The 17,399-nt window shown below is 37.2% G+C and overlaps 3 protein-coding genes across 5 annotated transcripts; 1 reads left to right on the top strand and 2 right to left on the bottom strand.

The window, feature by feature from the left end:
* The first annotated feature begins 82 nt into the window (after positions 1-82).
* Positions 83-7,080, top strand: LOC142978740 (mitochondrial import inner membrane translocase subunit TIM50-C-like). Of its 2 annotated transcripts, XR_012959778.1 has the most exons (9): positions 83-283; positions 825-999; positions 1,652-1,823; positions 2,288-2,421; positions 2,867-3,092; positions 3,430-3,553; positions 3,850-4,045; positions 4,495-4,629; positions 6,736-7,080. XR_012959778.1 is itself a non-coding variant. In XM_076123292.1 (8 exons), the coding sequence occupies exons 1-7, from the start codon at positions 145-147 to the stop codon at positions 4,038-4,040; spliced, it is 1,161 nt and encodes a 386-aa protein (XP_075979407.1). In that variant the 5' UTR covers positions 83-144; the 3' UTR covers positions 4,041-4,045; positions 4,495-7,080. The 2 variants fall into 2 exon arrangements, 1 of the variants encoding a protein (XP_075979407.1); XM_076123292.1 differs by having other exon boundaries at positions 4,495-7,080.
* Positions 7,081-7,099: 19 nt separating this feature from the next.
* Positions 7,100-10,116, bottom strand: LOC142978739 (uncharacterized). The gene is made up of 4 exons (XM_076123291.1): positions 9,956-10,116; positions 9,345-9,723; positions 8,840-9,052; positions 7,100-8,409 (listed from the first exon to the last, which is right to left on the bottom strand). The coding sequence occupies exons 1-4, from the start codon at positions 9,989-9,991 to the stop codon at positions 7,100-7,102; spliced, it is 1,938 nt and encodes a 645-aa protein (XP_075979406.1). The 5' UTR covers positions 9,992-10,116.
* Positions 10,117-10,489: 373 nt separating this feature from the next.
* LOC142978901 (uncharacterized) lies at positions 10,490-17,199 on the bottom strand. 2 transcript variants are annotated; one of them, XM_076123508.1, is made up of 7 exons: positions 16,898-17,199; positions 15,678-16,637; positions 14,484-15,507; positions 13,119-14,314; positions 12,884-12,995; positions 12,680-12,804; positions 10,490-12,611 (listed from the first exon to the last, which is right to left on the bottom strand). In XM_076123508.1, the coding sequence occupies exons 1-7, from the start codon at positions 17,037-17,039 to the stop codon at positions 10,660-10,662; spliced, it is 5,511 nt and encodes a 1,836-aa protein (XP_075979623.1). In that variant the 5' UTR covers positions 17,040-17,199; the 3' UTR covers positions 10,490-10,659. The 2 variants fall into 2 exon arrangements, with proteins under 2 accessions (XP_075979623.1, XP_075979624.1); XM_076123509.1 differs by having other exon boundaries at positions 10,490-12,596.
* Between the last annotated feature and the right edge of the window lie 200 nt (positions 17,200-17,399).

Raw genomic sequence — 17,399 nt, 5'->3', positions numbered from 1 at the left:
TTAACTCGAGTATAGTCGTCTTTTTAAAAAGATGACATTTTCCATAAACTTATAGATAATTTTATGGTTGACTATGACATTTCAGTGACATTTGTTTCATTTGTTGTGGACAGTGAAATTGTGAATGTGACTTTTTCAAATAAAATGTCCCTTCGAAAAGTTCTATTTCTAACAAGAACTGCATGTAGTAGGCTTACTGATTTCCATACAAAAAATTTTGCACGGCAGAAATTATGTTTACTTACCGCAAACACACCAAGATTTTACTCTGCCGAAAATATAGGTTAGTATTAATTTTCTCTAGATTACACCCGGGAAAGATTAAATAATGTATATAAATGTATAATTCATTATTGCTTACTATGTTCGAAATGATTTGGAAGGCATAATTCAATCTTAAGAAATCCTATAAATTGGTCTGTAGATTGTAGTTTTTTAAAAATATGTGGTAATATAGTTCCACACATTTATTTAGTAGGAAAGAAACTATTAATAATTATAACATTGTATAAATGAAACTGAAAACACGTACATATCACCTTTAGCTTTATTGCATGTTGAATTTTTGGACATGTTCATTTATTTCTGATTAAAATATGTATTTAAACTAAAGCTATATATAGATTTAACACTATGAATTAAACTCTTTTTACATTTTGAATCTAGGTAAAAGTCATTAGCTTTTTTGCAATAATTGTGTTATAATAAAGCAGCAATTGCACGATCAGTAATTACAAATTCCTATTAATATTTCTAAAATTATTATCGCTCAAAGTAATTTTTCCTATACCCTATTCCGTTAACTTGATCCCTTTTTCTTCCAGACAAAGGCAAAGACCCCAAAGGTAATGAGAAGGTTGACATCTTGGGAAGGTTCTTCCCTCAGAGTCAAGCTGCAGATGACACACAAGCCATCAAGAAGGAACAGGAGAACTTTGAGAAGGAGAACAAGGAGAAGACAGAAGAAAATGAAAAGAGTTGGAGAAGAATGAAGCTTGGGTATGTTTTAAGGCTGTATGACTTAGTACCAAATCCTCAATTGCATTTCTCTTAGTTATATTATCATTTAAATCTTATTAGATATAACTTTTATAGACTATTACTTCATTTCATTTAATAACAGTAACATAAACATGGTGAGATTTTAAGTTAGTAGGCAGTAAGGAGTACTTATATTAGCCCTTTGAAGCATAGTCAACTGTAATAATGAGAGAATAAAACTTTACCGTCATGTTTTTAAGGCTTAAAATGGCAGAAAAGCAGTTTGTAAGTTACATTGTATTGTTATCTAATCAACAATGTTGCTTTGTTGTGTTATTGAGTCTTGTATGGATCTTTTTGGTCCTATTCTGTGTATAAAAAGTAATACTAGGAAAACTTTAGGCTGAACGTTCAGTAGATTACAGTGTAACGGTTTTGTTAGTATTATTTTACCTTCTGTTAGAAACCGGCTTATCTAGGTAACAAATGTTGCCTAGTAACCAAACAATCCTATGGTTATCCAAAAAAATAAATAAATGCCTAAACTGTTAATTTGACTAACAATTATTTTTATATAAGAACACATAATGATTTTTCTTTCTCTGAATATAAACTTCATAAATAAAGAAATTAAAATTTAAACAAAAGTAAACATAAAAATATATGTTAGTTTCGCGGTGTTTGGTGGTGCGATGACGGTGATGGGTGGCTGCCTCGTGATCGAGATGGGTGCCCCGCGTCGCGGAGACGACGGCGAGCTGATCGAGGATGAGTTCTCACACATGCCCGTAGTGCTGCAGTACCTCAGGCGCACGTGGAAAGAACTTACCTTCTATGAAAAGGTTACTGACTTGACCCTTTATTGTTTTATATTAATTACATGAATGTACTTCCTCATTAGCATGACAGTTAATTATTGTATTACGCGTCAGTTGCTACTGGTTATTAGTTATGCAATGAACAGTAGACTGTTAACGAGAGGTTCAAACTGCTATTTGAACAAAAGATTTATATTGCACTTACTGCTAGTTAATGTTTAACCCTTTACTTTTGTCGACATTTGCCGACGAAAGCGTCGAGAGCACATTCTCATTTGTTGAGTATAGCCGACCATGGCGGTCAGAGTCAATTACCCGCCAATATCTACTGCCAGTAACACTACTGGTTTTGTATCAACTTATCCAATTAACTAATGGTATTTTTGGACCATATTGAAGATGTACAGATTATTTACTCATTTGCCATGTTACCTGTCCCTACATATTTAATGTAACTAACACCTAATATTTAACTTTTATATTGTTAGATGATAAAAGAGCCGTCCCGAGAGAAGTTGTTGCCGGACCCCATGCCGCCGCCGTACCAGCCCACCTACACGCTCGTGCTGGAGTTCACCGACGTGCTCGTGCACCCCGACTGGTCCTACCAGACTGGATGGAGGTAAATACCAACTGCTACTTATGCTTTACTTAGCTTTTGTTGCTTCAATCGCTATTATACTGTCCCCCGGTGTGACAACTGGGAATAAAAGTAGGAAGAAAATTCCCAGTTGGCACCCCAGGGTGACGGCGTAGAGGGGACTACTGGAAATATACCCTTCAATCCTTGGAAATCAACACGAGGTTTCAGAATGCTAATTAGTCAAGGTACGGTGTATTTTACCTTCAGGCACCAGCCACTGTAAGTTTCAATATACACTATGAATGAGATATACGCGAAAAAATATAAAATTTTGATAGAAATTTGAGTGTCGTTAAATTTAAAATTCCGAATTAAGTTCTACTTGTAATTAAGCCTTGTATATAGAAGGTCTCGTCATATACTGGTAATGAGTCTAAGTATTCCTAAAAGTCTATTCTCTATAGCACTGCTAAATGACTTGCAGGTTCAAAAAGCGTCCTGGCGTGGACCAGTTCCTGCAGACAGTAGCGAGCTCCAACTACGAGGTGGTGATCTTCACGACGGAGAACGCGATGATGATCTGGCCGGTGCTGGACAAGCTGGACCCCGAGAACAAGTTCATCACGTACCGCCTGTTCAGAGACTCCACGCACTTCATTGATGGCGTCCATGTCAAGAACCTTGAGGGACTTAACCGGGATCTTTCTAAGGTATCTTTTTTAGCCATTCTGATGAAACTTTTTTTTTTGCGTAGATAGAGCAGTCGTTAGTGTAGCCGCAAGAGGCAAACCGATAGATATATTTTAAGGCATTACCCGCCTTAAAAAAATATCTATCGGTTTGCCTCTTGCGGCTACACAAACGACTGCTGTTGTTTTAATTAAGAACTATTGTAATGTTTCCAATGACTTTTTTGCTTTCTAAAGTATAAAAGAAATCGGTCTGAAATTGCGTATTATAAAAAAAATATTGATTAGGATCCCATTTAAAATCTTTTTGTAAGTGCATTTTTTTGTGAATATTAAAATAATAATCTCTTGTTTGCAGGTAATAGTGGTAGACTGGAACAAGCAAGCAACAAAGTTCCACCCTCAGAACTCACTCATACTGAAGAAATGGAAGGGCGCGGACGACGACACGGCGCTTTTAGACCTTGCTAACTTGCTACAGAGTAAGTATAACATTAAATGATCTGTTAATACAATACATAGCTCTTCCTTTATAGGAAAGCCAGGAGAGTATTTCCTACCCAAACCTGTTATTAGATGGTATGGCAATTAACACTTACTTCAAAATGACACTTCCGAATTAAATGCTCTCGCACGATTACCGCGACATTATGTAAGGTAATGGCGACTAGTATCTCGATAACGAACGACTTCGCGGCGAATTCGTCCCTTTTGAACACGGTCTTATACTTGAACACGATTAAATATATGTAACATTATTGTTTGCATCAATTTCCAGCGATAGCAATGTCGGACGTGATCGACGTCCGCGAAGTGCTGACGTACTACAGCCAGTTCGACGACCCCATCGCCGCCTTCCGCGAGAACCAGCGCAAGCTCATGGAGCAGCTCGAGGAGAAGGAGCGGGACGGCAAGGGCTCCGACCAGACCCTCACCAGGAACTGGCTGCGGACCTTCACACGACGTTAGCATCGGTAGGTTGCTACATCATGTAGTTTGTACATAGAAATAGTTGATACAAATGTATTTAAGTGAAGCTCGTAAAATGTAAACACAATAATAAAGTAATATTAAATATGAAATATTTGTAATCGGATCGTCAACGTATCTCCTGTTGCGTCAACCAAACAAAACAACTTACCAAAAGGAAAAAAGGCCGCACTTCCGGCCGGCGACGACTGTTGTTACCTAGTCGTCAACAAGCGGTCGGCGGGGCAAGGCGATGATATTGTTGTAGTTTGATGGAGTAGATGAGAGCAGAAATTGCATATTGAATCCATATGCCATTTTTATTTGCTATACAACAAATTATCTACTTGTCAATAGATTCAACTAACAGTCCTAACCTTGATAATAACCTTACAGTTTAAAATACTTCGTTGTTAGTAGAGTACTCACAATAGACAATTATTTTGTTTTACAGTTATCAACATAGTACTGCCGAGATCGCAAGCTTGAACCAATGACGGAAGGAACATTGTGGAGCTACCGGCCACTCGTTTAAAACCGACCTTCTACACTTGCACGGTTCATTTAGACGAGTGGCCTGAACATTATGGTTGGTATATGACCGTACTCTAAAACGTACCTCAATTTTAAGTAGCACAATAAACTCGTACTGAATTTTTCTAGATAAACAATGGTTACAATTTTCTCCCACCAAATAAAATATTAATGCCCGGTTTCTGAGGCACATTTAGCGGTAGTTTATCTATTCAAACTGGCATGTTTATATTAGCTTAAACGCTAATGAATCGATAAACTCCCACTAAATGTACCTTAAAAACCAGGGCCTGGTTTAACTTTAATAAGTTTTGGTCAGATTATCAGCTGAAATTTGACACTACATGTGCGATGACTTTATGTATTAGAAAGGTTAACCCTCCCTTGTCCATAAGCTTTGAAACTGGTGCCAAGAATTTCTCCTTAGTTAATAGAATTAGTAAGGCAATGTTCGCAAGTATTACCACTCACTCCAACTCACACTATGAAAGTAGTTCGTATGTATGTATAACTAATTGAATATTTAACAGTAAGGCATTAACGCTTTGATCGCCACGTTCGGCTATACTCGACAAATCAGAACGTGCTCACGACGCTATATTTTTGTCGACATTTGCCGACGAAAGTGTCGTAAGCACGTTCTGATTTGTCGAGCATAGCCGATCGTGGCGGTCAAAGAGTTAAATCTCGGCTATTGTATGACGTATCCTTTGTACCGTACCAGAAATACTGCGAACGCTACATAAAATTGCGTAACGTTTTAGTAAACGGCCTTTTTATATCAGAATTGATGAGGCTGCAACTAACACTGATATAGACTACACTATATTGTTAATATAAATAAGGTATCTTACATTTACATGTTTACACTTATCTAGCAATATTCAACAGTAATTTGGCAATTTGAACTTATTTGATGAAGGTACATTTTGAGGTTGTTAAGTTTTGTTTACCAATAAGCTGATGAAAGGCTAATGCTTTAACTGATAAGGCCGTGTCCAAACGAGTGTAACGTAGTATAGGCCCTTCATAGGCAAGACTACGCATATCCCTGATATCGATTTTCGTCTTACAACGTCAAATCACCATATAAAACCAATCGCGGGACGGTAGTCGATTGAAGACTAAAATCGTTGAGTATCGAAGACTTGTGTACAAAGGGCCTAACGTGTAATTTAGCATTAACAGTTTAGTAAGGCCAGTGAAGTTTGTAAGGATCATACCAAGTGGAGTTCTTAGGTCTCTGTGTACCTCTATTTAAAAAATACGTGATTTTCGTTTGGAAAGCAATGCAATTGTGTTTACGCTTAAATCCCACAGACGGCGGATTCTGAGTGCAAGCGTTACTTATTAGTGTCGTTCACATACAGAATTAGCGTTACATTTGTCTGGACACGGCCTAACCCGTCTCATTAAAGCCCGATTAAAAGTTGATTGCAGCTAAAAATCTCTACATAATAATGTAAATGCACAAGTAAATTGAGTAGAAATACATTATTGTATGAATTATTATATTTATTCTATTTCATTGTTTATGTTCCTATTGTATTAATTCGTGCAATAATCTTAAAGTTTGTTATATTTTCATATAAAACATGTTTTATGTCAATCGAATGCTCAAATATGTGTTTTCATAAGCCATACTGTATACAGATTTATGCCATTTTTGTAATATACGTAAGTAGTTAATATTGTATATCCAATACACACACTATAAGGAAATAACTTGCCAATATACACATTGTTTACTAATAAAATAATGATTTAACTGTTCTGGTTTAATGTTACTACCAAATTTGTAATTTGTTAGCTTCTTTTTCACTATTACTACTACACATTCTGTATTGTTATATAATTTGAAACTATTTGAACAAGTCGCCTATGCACTCGACTATAATTGATTTAATCTATTACTTGAATCTTATTTTAATCTTCCTGATTGCAGCTCACGAATACTGGATATTATTTGTTCACAGGGCCTAGTGCGAGTTGATTTTACATTTACTTTAATTACTCCGATTGGCCTGCTCCAAGCTTTGACCCAATCAGAGAGATCAACGCATTAAGTTTCTATCTAGTAAAAACAACTCGCAATAGGCAGTCAGTATTCTTGAAGTTATATTTCTAATAGGGAAGTATCAACCATGTGTTTATTTTACAGTGTTCTCCCGTGATCCCCGTCCACTGCGGCGACTCGTCTCTCCACAACGATGCTATTTATTACAAAGCTAAGCTTTAACCACATTGCATTTATATGCATTGTAAGTAGACTTCGCTTAACACCACTTGTTATGTTATTATTGTATGGTTGATAGTTCCCAACGTTTACCTCTCCTCGCAGTCTTACACTCTCCGATATTTGTACTTATTCGACGCAGACGCGAGACTGTAACGCTGCGACGTATTATGAATTGTGATGTGTATATGTTTGTATGATTGGACGCATGCGAGGTTGTTTGTAAAAACTCAGTCATATAGGTAGGAAATATAGTTGTTATTAATTAAATACTTGTGTTTTATTTACATCAGTCGTCTGCGAAAAATAAGTTGAACGATGATTCGTCTTTGGTACATTCTGCTTCGTTCTTCGTCCATACATCTTGTAGTCCCGGTTCAATCTCCTCTTTATCAAACGCGTCGAATATCTCTAGCTCACTAAATTTATCACTTTTCTTAATAAAACTATTCTCACCAAACTTGTAATCGTCGGGCACGCTTCTTAGTTCCTTCCAAATGTTACTGATATCTATTATAGATGACACTTCGAATACTTTTGGTTCAACAGATAAAGATTTACTCCACTCATTCAAAAGTTCGAAACTATTGTCGTCGAAGAAAGCCGTCATGTGTTGCGGACACAATGTGTGACATGAAATATCGCCGAGAGAGTTCAACATTAGAACATCATAGGTATCATCTTGTTCTACAACAGATAGACCAGTGATGGAACTACATAATCTATTATTGATTGGACTAAATAGATCACAGCAGAGCATTTTCTCCTTTGCTTCACTAAGAGTTTGCAGCACACTCGGCGGTCGATACGGTATACTTACACTGCTTATATCATTGTGCCTCGTCAATCTATCAGCGTAATTACTAACAACGCACATGTCCTCACACCACTGACTGCTCATACAAATCAGTTCTTTATTATATTCGAATTTACTTACAGTCATATAAGTAGGAGGACATTGCATACCATGGGTCCATCGCTGTACAACTTTCAGCTTGTTCTTTTCAATTTTGTTGAACCGTAAATCTAGTAGGAATAAATGATGATCGGTTCCAACGTACATGAGTCGTTTGTCGGTGCCGTGACTCGCTATACTTATGTCATTACATGCAATATCATCGGTTAATTTACGAAGGGATTTCCATCTCTGAAATGCGCAGTTTGTTCTTTTATCGTATAAGGTTACTGAGTTCTTAGAGACGTGTGAGAAGTACCCTCTCTCTGAACCGATGACCGTGCTCCAGTTGTCCAACATGCTCGATACTTCAGCACGCAGTTGTTTACTTCGTCCAGTCATCCTGTCTATATTTACTATAGTAAGTCTAAAGTCCAATGTTGTGACATACAATATATTCTTATGAAACTCGTCAAAAGATATTCCTGTGAATGGTATTTTTGATTCCATTTCCTTAATTTTCTCCAGTTTTATGATAGATTCAAAGTCTAGAATTTTAAGTACGAATATTTTGTTTCTTGTTCTCAATGCTATGATGTTCTGAGACGAGACTGTTTCAAGAATATCGAGTTCCTCTCCACAGTCAAATGTGACTGTGCTCTCATTGTCTACAGTTGAGTTGTACTTTATAAATGGAGACAAATCTGGAAAAAGGAAATTGTATATAAGAAAGGCTACATGCAAGATTCCAAACACATAAATGCTATTTGTGTTTACTTAACACATTCTAGGCTACAAGGGCAATTTATAGACAAAAAAATCCGAAAAACAAAAAAGGATAGATAGAATTTACTAGTGACTATGGTACTAAAGTAAAAGTATTTCAGTGACCATGATTCCTGTCATGTGTTCTTTAAATCAGTGCTTGAAGATACGCAAAGTCCCCAAAATGCTCTTAGCCAATGTTATAGACTCAAGGCCTAACCTTTTGCTCTTTCTGAGAGGAGACTCTTGCCTGGCAAAGGGACAGTTAGGTGTGTTCTTTAACAGCCTAACTACTAACTAACCTTTTAATTAGATAATTACCATTATTATTATATTATTAGTTATACTTATAATAGACAAAATACTTACACAAGCAGCTAAATTCACTTTGCAGTAAATATTCAAGTCCACCAATAGTAATGAGCTGCATATTGCCATGACCAGCATAGTACCAGTTATAACTGCTCTCAAAGTATGGGTCTGGGTTTTGTTCATAATGGGCTGCTATTTCAACTAACTGCTTAGGACAGTGAAGTATTTCATCATTCATAAATTCGTATTTGTGTCTCTTGCTCATTAGACCTGAGAAATAAACAGAAGTACTTGAGTTTCATTCATTTTAGTTGAACAATTGGAGTTGAGGTTGCACAAATTATAGTGAATTTCAATGTTTTTTTCAAGCAACAATATGATTAGTTTTGCAAACAATGATTAATTCGACTGGTATGCTTCTATAAATCCAATAGCATATTTTAGTACAGTCTAACTTTAAACCTTGAATTGAATAGTTTAGTAGGTAAGCAGTACTCAACATTAGATCTAAAATTAATGAGAAATTGCTGCAGTGTTATTACAGATTGTAAATAATACTTACTCATAATTCTCTTATAGTCCATAAAAGTATCTTGCCAGGCTATCTTCTTCTTCATATACTCAGTAACAGGGTCCTTTTGTCCAATATTTCTGATCTTAGATATCATTTTGGGCATTAGACTTTTGTGAGAGAAGGTTTCAAAGTAGCCAGTGTTCAGAGCTCCATCCCACTCTTGACTGAAGACATTTAAAGGGTGTCCGGGGAGAAGGTAATGTGGATTTTTGAGATATCTGCCAGCTGTAGTGCGTCTCTGACGAACCGTCTGACAGTACAGAACGTATAGCTTATTCTTTCTAGTATTGCTTTGAAGAGATTCTATCAATTGGTCTACAGGCGCCGCGCTGTCTAAACCGTCAGTTACTATCACTGATTTTCTTTTCTGTAAAGATGATAAAAGGTGCTTAGTTAAATCAACATAATAGCCGTGGTGAATACCGCATCAACTTTTCACTATGGAGAAGTTAAATATTGGATATTATATGGAGTAAAACCATTGGAATGGACTATTTTTAGTTGAACATGTATTCAAATAGCAAAGATCTAGTGAACCTTTACTAAAGTTAACGTCGCCGACAAAGTAGTGAGGTTATGTTAAAAACAGAATAACTTACCCGTTTTACAGCGAGTTTGCTGTCTACCTCAGACATTATTATGTTTTTTATTCAATCATACTACGAATCAATAGTAAATACTGTTATATTAGAATATTAGATGAATTTTATGGGTACTAAATGCAACTAAACAAAACAATGTTTTTGTAATTTGACGTCTGTCAAATGTTGACTGAGCACTGCTGATTTTGACAGCGATGACAGAAAAAAAATCCGCGAATAAAACAAATTCGTCTAGGAATTTTATTTTTCTACGTAACTCGTTCTACTTGAACAATCTGTCCAATTTGTTGAAAAGAAGTTTTCTATATTTTTTCATAATCTTTCTCTCTGGTCACTTACCTATATCCAATCCTCCATATAGATAGGCAGTTTATCGACGCACCGTTTGAGTAATGATCCATCCCACACTGAACCGATTTTGATATAACTTATTACACACTTTCTGTAAACACCGCAATCCCAAATAAAAAGGTTTAAAATACTTATCACAAATTAGTAGTGTAATGAAAATAAAAACGACAGTCATAATTTTAATCTTTTATAAATAAATAAATTATACAAAACAAATTTGATTAACAACGAATTTCAACAAGAGCAGAAGAAGTAAGAACGAATTATTAAATAACTTTAAAAAACATTGTATAGACACACGCAAATCACTGCAACAGCACGCAGGTCGCTGAGTGTCAGTCGACCTTTACTTAGACGCGGTACATCTCAGGAAGCGACAGAGCGGCAAACACAGTTAACACCAACATCGAATAAAGAGTCACCAATATATCCCTTTTCATTTTCATAACCGGATCAAATTCAGAGCTCTTCAAACAATTATTATATCTCGGTTTCTTTACTTTTTTTACAATATTCAAATCTTTTTCAGGAAGACGATTTTTCTGGTCACATCGTGGTTTTTCTTTCACTGTTTGTTTTAGCTCCCAGTTGCTTTTATAGCAAACTAGAGACTGGTTCGAATGTTTCGTATTATTTATTACACGTGGGAGTTTAATAATATTTTTAGAAGAAGCATCGGAATAAGTCGAATTTAGTGAAGACATCGTTGAGAATGTAGACTGGAAGTCAGCCATTGATAATAATGAATGTGATGTAGTAACACACAGTTCTTTTACCATCGAATTGGTCATATTTGTACTATGACTTATGTTGACTGGGAAAAACAGGGATGGAATATCTGTTAATCTATTCACAAATTCTTTTTCTGTTAAATCCGCACTGACTTGTTTATCAGCGCACACTGGTTTGCGAAACGAGCCGCGTGTTAAATTATACCAGGGACAAATATCCGTCACTGAAGCTTGTCGGCCTTGTTTATCCTTTTCATTGTCCGATAGGTAGAAAGAATAAACACTTGGATTAGACTCTAAACCACGTAATTTATCCAGTGAAGTAATAGAAATTTCTTCGTAAGGAGTGTTTAAAGTAGAATTTTCTACCGTTCCTGTGTTATTTAAAATCATTTCCAGTTCCTTACTATCTGGATTTTCATTATTATTTGTGATATTTGTTTGACATGTCGTGATCTTTTTAATTTCATTAAGAAGTCCTACTAATATGTCTAAAGATGTTGTGTAGTCAACACTGTCAGGATCAGTGGGCAATTCCACTTCTTTACTGTTAGTCTCAGGTATATTAACAGTCTGAGCGTTACTTTCCTTGCAAATTTTTACTTTATCATGTTTTACAACATTTTCAAAATCTTCATTTTTAGGTCCACATGCTACGTCGTGAGCTATTTTGTGGCTACAACTTTCATTAGTCGGGACTTTATTGAGCTTAGGAGCTTCGATCTGAGCAGATTGCTGTAATGGAAAGTCATATTGCACATCCTTGCAACATTTAATGGTTTTGGGCGACTTTTCCGAACTCAAAGGTTTGCCCCTAAAGATCTGACTTAGCACGGGAGATTTATCCGTCGGGTTTTTCGAAACGCCCCCTAATATTTTAACTATTCCAGGAGGGCCGTTCGGAGCAGCATTGTTGTATTCAGGGAAAGCGTAGCCGACGGTCGTGATCTGCATAGGAATCTTAGTAAAACTCCAATCCAAATGAGTTTTTGAGAGCAAAGGCGAAGTCTGCCAATCTAACAGCTTGTCTGTTTGTATGTTTTGTGATATTGAAGTCTTAACCACGAGGGAGCCAGCGTCGCCGGACTGATATAGAAATAGCTGTTGTATAGACGGTTTTGGTGAAACCGAATGCATTCGTATATGCTTCTTAAAAGTGCCGACAGATAGAGCGCGATCTAAATCAAGCTCGGATTTCTGTAATCCCGTAGCTGATTTAAACGGTTGTATGTCGAGTTTCTGACAGTCTCCCGCATCAATAGGCTGTTCTGTCATGTCGACATTGTCACTGATGTTATTAGCCGTCAGTACAATCATGTCATCCGTAGTGCCAGTGGTGTACTCCGAGCCCGTTGAGATGCGTTCATCACCTCTCGTGTTTTCATTGATTGATCCATCATCGTTGGTTTGTTTACTTGACCTAGAATTAGTTTCGTGACATTCAGTCACCACTTCTAGGCCGTGTCCAGCATTTTTTATCATAGAGTCGATCATTCGGTGGAGCTTGATTCCTACCTCCGTGGACTCTTGAGGCAGCGGGGATGATGAAGTAGACGCTGAAATATTAAATGCTATTGTGAGATGAACAACAGTATACAAGTTAAAAAAATCAATAATAACTTAAATAATATTTTGTTACCTATATCAATATCGTTCGGTAACAAAGGAGCGCGTGATTTATGTGGATTTTGAGATTCGAGTGCGGACGAAGCACGCCCATAATGACTTTTCACGTACGATTCAACCGCCACCATCTTTTTCTTCCTACAGGAAGAGAAATAATAAGTAATGAAATCTTGAGAACCTAATAAATGCATCTAATTAAACAATGAAAGAATCTTACAATATTTCGGGCGTTTCAGGCACGTTGTTCTGTTTGTAGGACGGCCCGATCCCTGAGGATGTTTTTGCATCGGGACTGCTGTTTCTAGACATTCGTAGTCTGGTTTGCCGCTCTAAACAGAAACATCTATATTAATAATATATGTTATTAATAAGCAGTAGTAGTTTGTTTACGAATAAAAAACCCACAAAATAATGTGAATAGTTAACTGGAGGTAAGATTCACCTTTACACACCTATAGGGACTCCCGGCGCTTTGAGAGAAACTGGGGATCCTGCTGTATCGTTGCTACTTCGTCGTGCTCTGGTTCTTGGGGTAATGGCAGGAGGAGGTACATTCACTCGGTCAATCGACGTCGGGGACGGTGCGGCGGCCAGCCTTTGTAACCTATCTGTGATTATATTCCGGCCATATCTTGTCTGGTACTCCTCACTGTGAGCTTGCACGTATGACCTCTTCGGCTGAGCTAAAGAATTAAGCCTAGAATTAAACTTCGAAGGTCCTCTAACCGCTTCACCCCTTGCTTCTTTAGCCTCGTCCAAAATGTCAGTTATCTTTTTCTTTCCCGTTTTCTCTGAATATCTGTCGTCAACTGCAACATGCTGATAAGGAATTTTTGGAACCTCCATCCCTGATATTGGTTTAGATCTCTTATCTCTAGGAGTAACGATTCTGATATGTTTGTCCATGGCGTCGTTGTGTTGTTCTAATCTCGATCGACGTCTATACGGGATCGGTCGTAAATTGTTTTTTCCATCATTATAGGCAACCGTAGCATCACCCTTCTTCACATTCTTCTGCTCCGATCCAGATTTTAATCGAGTTCTTTGTACGTTTTCGAATTCATGCAAGATCTGTGATATTGCTTTCAAAGGGTTTTCTTGGACTCTCACTGGAGGACTAACGCCCATTGGCTTTCTGCTACTTCTAACTTTATCGGATTCTGCTTTAGGTATAGGGATATGGGACTTGGAGCTGATTATAACTTTCGGTACAACATTAGTGGGACTTGCGGGTTTTTTGTTGTAGATTGCTGTTTCAATGTTGTTCACCTTTTCGAAACTAAACGTACTGGGGTTCGATGATGTCAAGTGTTTTAGACTGGTTCCACTGTCACTACCTTGGAGAGAGTTACCTCTGGCTCCGGTAATGTCCATTCTTCTACCAGTTCCTAGTAACTTAAATGGCGGTGAACTAGTGCCTGAATCATTTGGCTTTCCGATTTTTTTCATTAATTGATATATTTTATCTATACTCTTCCTGCATTCTACAGACGCTGCCGCTTTGTTCTTGACAGAATTTTTATCACTTTCGCCTTTTGAACGAGGTAGACTATTGACTGGTGAAGATATATGGAGTTTGCTTTGAGACACGGATAGATCTTTGGTGCGACAATCTTGTCTATTCTCGCAATCATTGGTCTCGGCCGATCTGCAAAGAATTTAGAAATAGACTACGTAATTTATCAAGCAAAATGTACTTTTCAAAACTGATTCAGGCATCTATTTCAAATAACTAGTACACTTTGGTTGGTTAGGCCAAACGTGTAATTGAAACCATAGCTATTGTTAAACTATAATACAAATAATGAAAAACTTACACGTGCGTAGGACTACGAGGAGTTTTTGGAAACGAACTGTTGTCTTCAGTGTCATCGGTATCATTCGGTTCTGACTCACAAGGAGCAATTAACGCTGAGAGCATATTCAAATTATTTTGAAAATCGTTAGAGCCCGACGTAGAAGCGGAACATATCTCGTTCTCTTTCTCTTTCTGTTTCATGTTCATATACATCATTTCTGTGACGGCATCATCCAAGTAATAACTTCTATTGATAAACTTTTTGCTATTCTTTTCAGAACCAAACCTTGGTGTGGCTTCTTGCTCACTCTCAATATTCTCAAGAGCTACTTCCAGAAGTTCTTTCTTGTCTTTACGTTGTTTGTTCTTCACTTGTTTAGGATCTATGTTGGCAGCTTGACCATATATCGAGTTATAGAATGATTTATTGGTAATTGACAACTTTGTAACGGAACTAGTGGTCTGCGGCATAGCTGGACCTTTACTGTACTTATGTTTGGTGATCTTGCAATTCTCGGCCAGCGCCATTTTCTTTCTTTCACGTTTTTCTCTAATCTCCAACAACTTCTTCCTTTTCTTCTCTTCTATAATAAAGGATTTATTCTCGTACGGTGACTTTATCCGCACCCTCGTTGGCGATCGTTTCTTTGTTACTGAATGTGCCGTGTCTTCGCTTTCCTCTGTCAGCGTGCTCTGGATTGCCAGTTTTTGTATCGTCATCCGCAAGTCGTCGGGACACACGTCAAACGAGGCCTCTTTCTGCGTGAACACAAGAGGTCCGTTCAATAGACTGCTGGTAGGAGTGTCACTAGATTCACTCAAATCTTCCTGAATACTAGGTGTCCTGTACTCTCGCGACAGACAGTCGAAGCTGTCTGAATGCCCTTCTTCGGAATGTAAGTGATCGTAATCAACATTGCCTTCCTGTACAGATTCAGTAGATGAATTTATTTCTGTTATTTTGACTTTCTTTTCGGGGAGAGCTTTGGTATCCTTGATTTGTTTGTACATCAAAGGCAGCGGGGAGTCTGGTGGCAGGACTTCTATAAAAGGAGATGTGAATGAAATGTTTTGTAGATAAAATTAAATTACATATTGAACATCGTCTTCAGAATTTATTTCACAGGTACTCTTAAACATGAAAAAGATGTCGGGCTTATTAAAGAAAATGTTATTCATAATATTTTATAACTAAAATCATTACTTCACTTACCATGCACGCTTGGTATCAACGGCGTATTCTTCAAGATCATGATAGAGCTAATATTGCTCATGACGTAGCCTGTATCAGAACGTTTCAACTGAAACACTACGTCGACTCTCGACTCCTTAGATTCCACCATCTTATTTTCCTTCTTACAGCTTATTATCAGATTATCAGTTCCACACTTACTGAGAAGTTTAAACGACCCACTAATGAGTTTTGGTATTTCAATAACGATTTTCTTTTCGAGAATTTTCGATAGAGATCTGATATCGACTGCCGAATGCACTATGTCGTCCCAAGTGGTTTTGCGACCGCCGACTTTACATTCAACGTGTAAAGGTATGCTTGTAGAAGTAGCAAGGACTTTCGTATTATTGGCGTTATTATCAACCTGTTCGACTTCCCTCCACTTCTCTTTAGCTTTATCAGTAAGATAGTCACCATTGCTGATACGTTTTAGCTGCTCTATCGTGTTCTTCACGTATCGGATGATGTTCTCCATATAGAAGTTGTAGTTGTCCTCAAGACGTTTGCAGCAAACGTAGTCTAACAGCGAAGCGGGAAGGACTGTTCCCTCAGTCTCATTGGTAGAGAATAGATTGAAGTTTTTGAGCTGCTCTTCAATATAAGGGTCTTTAAAGATGAATTGTCTGTCGTAGTCCGTTACAGATGTTTGGATTTCTAGATCTCCGAATTTGTGGCAGAGCGTGTTTTCTAAAGAAGGTGGGTTGTCTAACAAGTCTATTCGTTCTTTGTTGACTAGGAAGACGTTTTGCATGTCTTCATTACTGTACACGTCGCTGAGGTCTGAGCCATCGGTATCAGGGTCATCGTTATAAATGACTGTTTCTACGTATTGATTCGGTTTCTCGCATTGCATTTCTTTGGCACTGGACATCAGTTTCGTGCCTAAGTCGATGTTTTTGTATAGGAGAACTAGATCTCTTGGAGTTAGAGTATCACCATCTGAATATAAACAATACATTATCTACATTTAGTACCATAACTAGATAAACTATCCAAGAGATAAAGTAACAGCACTACTTTGGAGTACCACTTAATTAGCGAAATGAGGCATGGACAGCTGCCTTTCAAGCAAGGACTAATGACTAAAATAGCCGAATTGTTAACCCTGAGGTAGGCTGTTATATAAATTTTTAAATTGTACAATAAAAATACCGATTATGTAGTAATTTTCTAACTTCAAGTACTTCTAACAGTCTTACCATTGGTATTGAAGTTCTGGTTCTTCGCCATGAGTTCAAACAGTTCACTGGCCGTCTGGTACTCATGGGTATTGCTCTCGACGGCAGGTTCACACCCCACACCCCTGCCCGCATCATCTTCCGGTACTTTACTAATTAACATGCCACATAGATTTTGCTCCCAATAATTGGAAATAACACCTAATAGATTCAAAATGTTTCTACAGTATAAATAATGCCTACAAAATCACTACAGATAAAATCGTTTTTATTGTAATTTTTTGAGTGAACATTTTCAAATATCAAATAGCAAATCTGTGATGAATCTGTGTCAATCACATTTGTATTTCGAATGTTGTCAATGGCCAGTTGAATGAAGCGGTGTAAAAGTAAAACGGTTTTTGAAAAAGAGGTTGACATGAATATGTTGGTAAATATTTAAATAATAATATGAAGTTAGTTTACGTCGGTTATACATTTTCAAGAACTGTGAGATTGTAGGAGCAAGTAAAGACAAAAGAAT

The sequence above is a fragment of the Anticarsia gemmatalis genome, chromosome 15 (genome assembly GCF_050436995.1).
Source record: "Anticarsia gemmatalis isolate Benzon Research Colony breed Stoneville strain chromosome 15, ilAntGemm2 primary, whole genome shotgun sequence".
Lineage (NCBI taxonomy): Eukaryota > Metazoa > Arthropoda > Insecta > Lepidoptera > Erebidae > Anticarsia > Anticarsia gemmatalis.
The sequence above is the reverse complement of the archived record's forward strand: the minus strand, read 5'-3'. Positions and strand labels throughout refer to the sequence as shown.